At 42.2% G+C, this 9,727-nt stretch overlaps 1 protein-coding gene across 9 annotated transcripts in view; it reads right to left on the reverse strand.

The window, feature by feature from the left end:
• The window catches only part of LOC113537600 (regulating synaptic membrane exocytosis protein 1), a 75,223-nt gene extending 65,579 nt beyond the window's left edge, over positions 1-9,644 (reverse strand). For all 9 annotated transcript variants that reach the window (XM_053232476.1, XM_053232475.1, XM_053232477.1 and 6 more), the window contains exons 1-2: positions 9,035-9,644; positions 7,364-7,438 (exon numbers count right to left, since the gene is read on the reverse strand). In XM_053232476.1, coding sequence (XP_053088451.1) covers positions 7,364-7,438; positions 9,035-9,204 — 245 coding nt within the window. In that variant the 5' untranslated portion in view covers positions 9,205-9,644. The remainder of the gene's footprint in view (positions 1-7,363; positions 7,439-9,034) is intronic.
• Positions 9,645-9,727: the final 83 nt, after the last annotated feature.

The following is a 9,727-nucleotide window of genomic DNA, read 5'->3' on the forward strand; positions in this document are numbered from 1 at the left end:
CTGCCTAAAGACAGAATATATGTTGTTGGATGTCCTTTCACTGCTGCAAAACATGCAAAAGACCCATCTATAACATACATAAAGTTACCCGAATGCCCTTCTAAGGGTTTTTTTCATAACATAAGCATGACCCTACACTGTTTTGTTTGTTTGTTTGTTTTTATCATGTTGGGGACCAAATGTCCCAACAAGCATAGGAATACCTGTTTTTAACTTTTGGGGACATTTATTAGCTTTGATTTAAAAACAAAAAATGAAAAAAGAGCTGAAACATTTCCTTTAGATGTAGATTTAGGTGCAGACATAGCATTATTAGCTGTATTAATAATTATGTTAATGGGATGTCCCTACAAGGATAGTAAGACAAATTTGTGCGTGTGAGTGCGGGTATGTGTGTGTGTGTTCTGTTACAATAGCTAACTAACTGCAGGAACAGATGGATTCTCATCTCTTCTTGCTGTGAAGAAACATGGTTCTTACATGCAAACACACACACACACAAACACACACACCTCCAAGCAGCACATTTACAAATAGGGCCTCTATTGGCATGATTATGCGTAATAAACACTTTTTAGCAGCCACTGATAAGACCATTGTTATTAATAAGTGAAATACAGAATGAAAGGAGAACAGGACAGACTATGTTCCACTATTTCCACTAGTATGCTTGTGTAACCCATACATGAATAATGAGCAATATGTATTTCTTTAAACCTATTGCTGTACATGGCAATTTGCAGGTTCGACAGATGAAGTGGGAAAAACCATGGACGCCTCCATGTTCAACTTTTGTTAGCAACTTGCAAGTCAGCTAACAGTGATTAGTGATGTATATTTTCCTCCTCAAACAGCGAACTGTATAGTCAGTGTTATAGATGTAACAAGCAAATATGTCTGTATGTTAATTGATCTAAATCAAATATCTGTAGATACAGCATAACTCATGTAAAGATAAGAAGTGCTGCTGTATTTACTTCTGACGCTGTGAGCAGGCATGTTGATTTGATGTCACTCCGTAAATGGGGAAGGAACTCAGAGTTGAGAAGACTACCCCAAGCTGAGGAGTTGGAATTTCAAGCTGAGGTTGCATTTCCTTTGGATTTTACTGGTTGGCGGCAGGGAATTAAATGTTGCTACCTCGAACTGAATGCAGCATACGTGTACATTTCTTTAGTACTGTGCATTCCAAAGCCAAGTACCATAAATGTGTGCATGTTTATTTGAGGGAACGCCGTGAATACTGCAAGGTTGCTTTAGTGATCTTTTTGCAGCAGTTGCAACAGGTATACAGCAGGGGAGACCCATTACTTTTGTTACGCATGCAGACAGCTGGGCTGTGAGCTGCTGCACCTGTGGTGTTGGTTGGGCTCCATAAAACATGCTTATTTCAGTCTAAATATCAGTTTTATGACACATGCATTTTATATTCCCTTAAGTAAGATGCTATGTTGTATTTTTTTTAACATTAAAAGTGCATTTTATCATGCTTACATGCTCAAGGCTAATATTAAATTAGCATATAGCTTAGACAGTGGTATGTTTTAAATGTTTTATGCACCAAATGTTGTTGCTTTAAAATAAAACTGGTAATGTATGGGAGTATATTAGTTGCTCTTAATTTGCAGTCATGCATTGTTATATGCAATTTTTAAGTTCTGGAAATTTTGCCATGAATTATCACTGCATGTAGTTCATTCTGGATATAAAAACACAAAAGAAAGCATGTACCAATTACAAACAAGTTATAATAATGTGCAACTTCCTTTGTGATTTATGCAATTGCTCAGTTATGCAAGGCAATGTAGGTAGTGTAGCCTAAAGAGAAAACTAGCATAGTACGTTTGTCATGCATGCAGACAGTTGGGCTGCGAGATGCTGCTCCTTCGTGTCGGTTAGGCACCATAAACCCTGCTTAGGCATCATAATACCTAAATATCAGTTTAATGACAGGTTGGCACCCTTTGGGTGTATGCTATCTGTCCCCCACATGTTCGAGAGTCCCAACATGTGCTTCTGGCTGCTGGAGGTGAAGCTGGCCATGCAGTGACGATTGTCCAGCTGGTTGTCTTTGAGGTAGAAAGAGAAGTGATTTTGCACTACTCATCTTCACAGTGTTTTTTAATCTATACATACAGGTAAGGTGTAGTAAAAAATGTTTTACTTCACAAAGGCTGTTTTTTTCTATATTCAATTTTTTGGGACAATATACATCTCAGACATTTATCTCAGACATTTAAAGGACAATATACGTCTTGGAGGACTATATATATATTATTTTTTGACATTTGAAGCTCTCTGGGAAGCTTAAAGGACACCAAATCGAACAAGGACAAATGCAAAATTCAAATTAAGGGTAAATTACAGTACGCCAAGTATTTTTTTTTTTGTTATTTTCACTGGATCCAAGATCCAAGGTAGTATACTGCTGTCTGACCCACAAAATCTAAGTGTTTGCTCAGTTAATAGTAAAGCAGTGATGGACTGGTTTTTTGTTTCACCTTATTTGCACGCACACACACACACACACACACACACACAAAGATACAGGGCACCAAGAAGTTGGCAGAGGTGAAGCCTCCATGGATCGGACTTGTTCCAGCACATCCCACAAATGCTTGATCAGATTAACAATCTGGGGAATCTGAAGGCCAGGGCAACACCTTGAACTCTTCGCCATATTCCTCAGATCATTCCTGAACAATGTGTGCAGTGTGGCAGGGAGCAATAGCCTGCTGAAAGAGACCACTGCCCTGAGGGAATGCTATTGCCATGAAGGCGTGTACCTGGTCTGCAGCTAAGTGGTGGCACGAGTCATACTGACATCCATGTGAATGCCAGGACCCAAGGTTTCCCAGCAGAACATTGCCAGAGCGTCACACTGCCTCTACCGGCTTGGCTTCTTCCCATAGTGCATCCTGGGGCCATCTCTTCCCCAGCTAAACAATGCATACGCACCCAGCCGTCCACATGATGTAAATGAAAACCTGATTCATCTGACCAGGCCACCTTCTTCCATTGCTCCATGGTCCAATTCTGATGTTCACCTGCCCATTGTAGGCGCTTTTGACAGTGGACAGAGGTTAGCATGGGCACTCTGACCGGTCTGCAGCTACACAGCCCTATACGCAGCAGGGTACAATGCATTATGTGTTGGGTGACATTACTCCATAACCATCATTAAAATTTTCTGTAACTTGTGCCACAGTAGCCCTTCTGTGTGGACCCACAGTGTGGACCAGAACCTGTCGCCAGCTTGTGGTTTGTCCATACACAGTCCGCTGTAGGTAGATACTCACCACTGCTGACTGGGAGCACCCCATAAGCCCTGCTATTTCAGACATGCTCAGACCCAGTCATGCAGCCATAACAATTTGGCTCTTGTCAAAGTTGCTCAGGTTTTCACACCTGCACATTTCTCCCATATCCAGCATGTCGACTATGAGAACCAAGGCAACAAGGGCCAGATTGTGATGGCTAGACGACTGGGTCAGACCGTCTCCAAAACGGCAGGTATTGCAGTGGTTTAGTAACTACCAAAAGTGGTCCAAGGAAGGACAACCAGTGAACTGGCGACAAGGTCATGAGCCCCAAGGTTCACTGATGCACATGGGGAGCAAAAGCTAGCCTGTCTAGTCCAATCCAACAGAAGAGCTACTGTCACACAAATTCCTGAAAAGGTTAATGCTGGCTATGATAGAAAGATGTCAGAACACAATGCATCGCAGCTTGCTGCATATGGGGCAGAGTGCCCATGCTGACCCCCGTCCATTGCCGAAAGTGCCTACAACAGGCACATGAGCATCAGAACTGGACCATGGAGCACTGGAAGAAGGTGGCCTGGTCTGATGAATCATGGTTTCTTTTACATCAAGTGAATAGCTGGATGCATATGCGTCTCTTACCTGGGGAAGAGATTGCACCAGGATGCACTATGGGAAGAAGGCAAGCTGGCAGAGGCAGTGTGATGCTCTGGGCAATTTTCTGCTGGAAAACCTTGGGTATGTGTGTGTATGTGTGTGTGTGTGTGTGTGTGTGTATATATATATATATATATATATATATATATATATATATATATATATATATATATATATGTACACACACACACACACACACATATACACACAATGGATGTAAGTCTACACACCCCTGTTTTTTGTGAATCAGAACATTTCCACCTTTAATGTAAAACTGCAACCTGTACGATGCCATTGAAAACCAAACTCACACATATCAGAGAAAAAAAAAGATAAAAATAAAAAACTTAGAATAACCTAATTGCATAAGTGCACACCCCTGAACTAATACTGAGTTGAAGCACCCTTTGATTTTATTACAGCACTCTGTTTGGATAAGAGTCTATCAGCGTGGCACATCTTGACTTGGCAATATTTTCCCACTCTTTCTTGCAAAAACATTCTAGATCCGTCAAATTGTGAGGGCATCTCTTGTGCACAGCCTGCTACAGGTTACCCCACAGATTTTTAGTTGGATTCTGGGCTCTGGCTAGGCTATTCAGAAACATTGATCTCCTTTTGGTAAAGCCATTCCTTTGTTGATTTGAATGTATGTATTTGGGTCATTTGGGCCATGCTGAAAGTTAAAATATCTATTTGTCTTCAGCTTACTAGCAAACACCTGAATATTTTACAGTAAAGTTGACTGGTATTTGTAGCTATTTTTTTTATATATTTTTCTCTAAAATGTTCCTGATTGTTTTTCACTTAATTTTTATACATTTTTATACATTTTTATACAGTTCTGAGATGATTTATCTTAGTTTAATTTTTTTTACTTTACAAAAACCTGCCATTTTAACAGGGGTGTGTAGACTTTTTATATCCACAGAGCCCGCACATGACATGCGCGTAAAAAAAACCCCCAGTATATCATGTCCCCGTTTTATTAATTCATTCCCTCATTTTAGGTAAATCATGGCCACGTTTTACTAATTCATTCCCTTGTTTTAGTTAAATGCATTCGAGGGAATGAATTAATAAAACGTGGCCACGATTTACCTAAAACGAGGGAATGAATTAATAAAGCGTGCTCATGTATTAATAAGTTGTGGGAAAGAATTCCTAATTCATGGCCTCTATGTATTGTTTTTTTTACCCGCATTACAAATGTATGAAGTCCACTGCATTAGAAAACATGTCAAAATAAAAAAAAATTCTTTTTAGTTTAATTTTGAACAGTATCTACTATTTTTATGTTTTTAAACATAATCTGTTTTGTGTGCAATTATGTTTGCGGTGTCTTTCTTTAAAAATAAATGCCACATGGTTTAACATGTTGTTTTCTAATGCAGTGAAATCCATACATTTGTGAGTGTGGCTTAAGTGTCCAAATACTTTTTGGGGCCACTGTATCTTGTATAACTTAATAACATCTTGTTAAGTTAAAACAGCTTTATGGACTCCTGATGTTGACTCTGCACTGTAGGTAATAGGAAACTGAATGACAACTCAGCCAGAAAGTACTGTAGTTTTGTGCATTTCATGTAACTCAGCATCTCTGCACTTACAAGGGCTTTACAAAAGTGTATCAACATGCAATAGCTCCTATTCCCCATTCACCTGGTTACAGAAGGATTGTTATATAGCCGGTTTCCTTCCATGTCCTCAGTTATATCTTTAAATTAGAGACACTTACATTAGCAACATTGTGAACACTTTCTCTGATTTATATGACATGTTCCAGCAATATTCTGAACCACTAGTCAGTGGGAATGTGGCCAAATGCAATGCACTCCTTGCAGTGGTTTACCAAAGACTCACCTAAATTGGCTGATGTCTTGAGCTGCATTATATGGTGTAATCTGACATTTTCTCCATCCAAGTTAGAGCTTTCCCGATGTAACGATGCGCAAGAGAGAGCCAGAGAGTGAGCCTTTGCAGCTGGAGCATTAGGGCTCTGACTATAGTACATGCCAAACCAAGAGCTAACACTCAGAGCTGTAGGCCCTGCTGGTGTGTGGGAACAAATGGCTTCCTGAGGCTCATCCTCCAGTGGGTGCTAATGTATGGAGTGTGAAGCTATTGAAAGCCTCCACTGCATGATTTGCTTGTTGCTTTATCTATTTCTCTATTCATGTATTCCTCCCTTTTTTTGTGGGATTTGTGTCAGTGCTGCTTTGGCACACACCAGAAGAAGAATGGAGATCTGAGATATGGATTATATTAAGCCCAGCTCTATGGCCTGATCTTTGACAGAAAGCATCTGACTCACTCAGGATCTAAACACCAAATGGCCAGAAAAATATCTACAGCTACAGAGAAAACATCATGGTCAATGAAATCCGTATTCAACAAGACTGGATAATCAGCTCAGGTCTCTGTCCTTTCCATCTGTATTGACGGCTATATTGACATTAATCCTGGTGGTGAATTACATTATTTATAAGTATATAAGTAAATATCACTCAAACTCACATTGATATAGCTCTGGTTGTTGGTTAGAGACACTAGATATGACCACATCCAGGGGTGCCATGTGGATGCAATTTGTCCTCTAATCCTAAACGACAACAATCCTATGACCCTCACACTTACAGAGAGACAGAACGATGTTGATGGTCTTTATCTGTACTGTGCTGCAGCTCTCTCAATCTGGTGAACAGGAAACCAGGGCAATGCTGGCACACATAAATATTTTAATGTGGCATAAATATTACTCTCATGGGCTTCTATAGCACAGCTGCAGGAGCCTGTAATCGTTTTCTGTGTTTGCAGGACAGGAGAATGTAAATGTGAAAAGCTTCTTAATCACAGCACAGACCCTCTATCGACAAGATTATAGCAGGACAGAGGAGACTTCAACTTTAAAAACAATGAGGGAAAGTGGAAGCACACACAAGATGAGTCAGTTTGAGTGATGAATAATATTTGAACAAGATCTTAAAAGGAATTCCAGCAGGCATGACGCATAAGGGCACTGACACTCCATACTCAACCATTCTTGCTGGCACAAGATGGAAAATTAAGATGGCACCATCAACTCAAAATTTCACAGCTTAGTTAGATTTCTTCCAACTGGAATAATATAAACTGTAGATATACAAATATCTTGTAACGAGCCAGAACAGTTTACCCAGATTATGTCACTGAAATCAAGCAAGCACTTGGATACAGTTAGAAGCAAGCCACTGAAATTCTTACAGTGAAAATCAGCTGAAAAAACCCAACAGAATGACTTCAGCATGTCAACAAACTTCTTAAACAAGGGCAAAAGTAGCAGAGGAGAGATCACTGCCCCTATGTAAGTGAGAAATATAACCAGCTTTTTATAAGTACATCAGACACCTTCAGACTGAAAGCTTTATTTGCCACTAAATACGTCTGAATGATGTTATGTTTACCTGATGTCATTCTGCTGTGGAGGTTTCTTGTTCCCAACCAGGTTCACTGTTTTCGCTTGTATGGGCTTCTCCTCTCTGAAAAATAGGACAGAGTGTACAGACAGTGACAATAAAGCTTTCAAAGTTGAAGCTTTTTTAAATCATGTCCAAACATTAACCCTCAGAATAATGTTCTTTAGAGTTATTTGGACAGACAGTAGTTTACCCTACTAAACAATACAAGTTGCCTAGCCTTTACCTAAATTACACTACATTATTATTATTATTACAGACATGCAACATGGAATATTCCAATCATTTTATTATAGTAGCCTTTTTTAGAGAAGTGTTGTGCTCCAACAAACCCTTTCGCCTTTCAGTAGCTAGATAGGTATTTATTCATACATTTCCAAATCTTTGGAGTACAAGCCTCTAGAAATAGAGAGGAGCACTTCTCATGAATGGGAACATGCAACTTATATTGTCATTTATGGTACATGGATATGTATGTCTCAGCAAAGCAACCTATTTAAAACCTGACATCCCTTCCTCCATTATGTGACCTTAACACACACAAAGACCAGTGTATTGCTGTCCTGTGTAAAGTCGGTGATGGGGTGATATGAAGTATGGATATCAGAATAAAGAGCACTGAAGTAGTGCCACTGTTTTGCTAGCACTGCTAAGAGGGGCTGTTCACTGAAAGGGTTAAAAACAGACCGACCGTCACGATGACGAGGCACGGGGAGTTTAGTCGTGACAAAACGAGGAGACATAAATCTTTCACACCTTTCAGCCGTTTCATCACTTCTGGACGTGATAGTGTTGATTAATTTAAAAAAAAAACCGGAAGTCCTTCCCAACACCGGCTTTAACCACCCTAGGCTCTGTTCATTCATGTCCTGTAAAGGGTCTGTGGTGTGTAAAGAGCGCAGAGATGAACTCATTGCTGTACTGTGCAGTGTGTGTGCCTCAGATTACTCTGGTTTTATTTAAGTGAAGCCTATAAGCGCGAGATCAGTAGTGGAAATGTTGCGCTCTGTACACACTCCCGCACCCGGGACGTGCTGTGTGCTGAGGGTGCGGTGATAGCAGCTCAGTCAGAAGCGAGTTAAACACCGTTTTCTCATTATGTGTTTGTCTCCACTGACTTTGTACCGTCGTGCACATGTAACCACATTCACAAGCAGCCAGAAGAGCCATCGCATCCCTCATGTTTGTGTTTTCTGTCCATGCTCTGTACCTGTATAGTATTTATAATCATAAGGCAGTATGGTGAAGACACGTCAATGAGACAGATGATCGAGGATTATTTTGTGATGATGAGCATTGCTCAGGTGTTACAGCTACTGAGACCGAGAGCTGAGGAGTACTGTGAGCTTCCAGGCTTCCATAACACACACACACACACACACACAGAGAGAGAGAGAGACAGAGAGAGAGAGCTATGTTTAAAGAGGGACGGTAAAGCAAACAGCGGCTCTCCTCAGGCGCGCGCGCGCACACACATCCACCCACACACCCGTATACACACGGTGCAGCGCAGGTGCATGTGCCTTGTATCGGGTGTGTATGGCAAACCATAAACACATAGGAATGAATCAGGTCCCGTTTCCTTCCTTGCACTAAACCTATGAGAGCCTTTAGGTTTCTCTCTGCAATGGAAGGGAACAAACGATCACGCTGTCTTACTTGAACATGGCCTGCTGCTCCTTGGCCTCCTCCTCCCGTTGCCGAACCATCACAGCCATGATAATCTTCCTCTCCTCCTCTGTGAGGTGGCTGAGGTCCGGCAGCTCGGGCATCGAGGGCGGCGCAGTGGGTGGGCGAGGGCCGCCGCGGGGCCCCACCGAGGCCGACATGTTTTCCCCGTTCCTTGGCGGACTCGTGTTTCCGTTGCGAAAGCTGCTAAAGCCCAAGAATCACGACATGGTCCACGGGTGCATCGGCGGCTCATGCAAGCGTTGCAACCCTTTCATGGTGGCGGGGCGGCCGCCGTTGGTTCTTCCCTTCCTATAACAGTTTATTCTCTCCTCTCGGTCTCCCACCACCCTCTGCCCGCCCTCCCGCCTCTACCCCCTCTTTCCAGTTATCGGTAGCCCATATCTCCTCCGGAGGATGCTACTCGATAACGGGATCGTTGTCTTTCTTGTCCGGCTCGAGATGATGCTGATGCCGGGCTGAGGGTGAGGCGTCGAATCCGCGCGGCTCTCTAGGTTGGCTGAGGCGCGAGTGCCGCCGATGCCGCCGCTGTCAGGGAGACGGAACAGTCAATGGGACCGCAGCCCCTCGGGCGCGCGCATCCTCCGCACGGAGACGCGCGCACACTCATTTGAGAATGGAGCTCGCCGCGCGCGCGCCGCCTCTCATCTCCGGTCTCCAATC

The sequence above is a fragment of the Pangasianodon hypophthalmus genome, chromosome 3 (assembly GCF_027358585.1).
Source record: "Pangasianodon hypophthalmus isolate fPanHyp1 chromosome 3, fPanHyp1.pri, whole genome shotgun sequence".
NCBI classification, from domain to species: Eukaryota; Metazoa; Chordata; class Actinopteri; order Siluriformes; family Pangasiidae; genus Pangasianodon; species Pangasianodon hypophthalmus.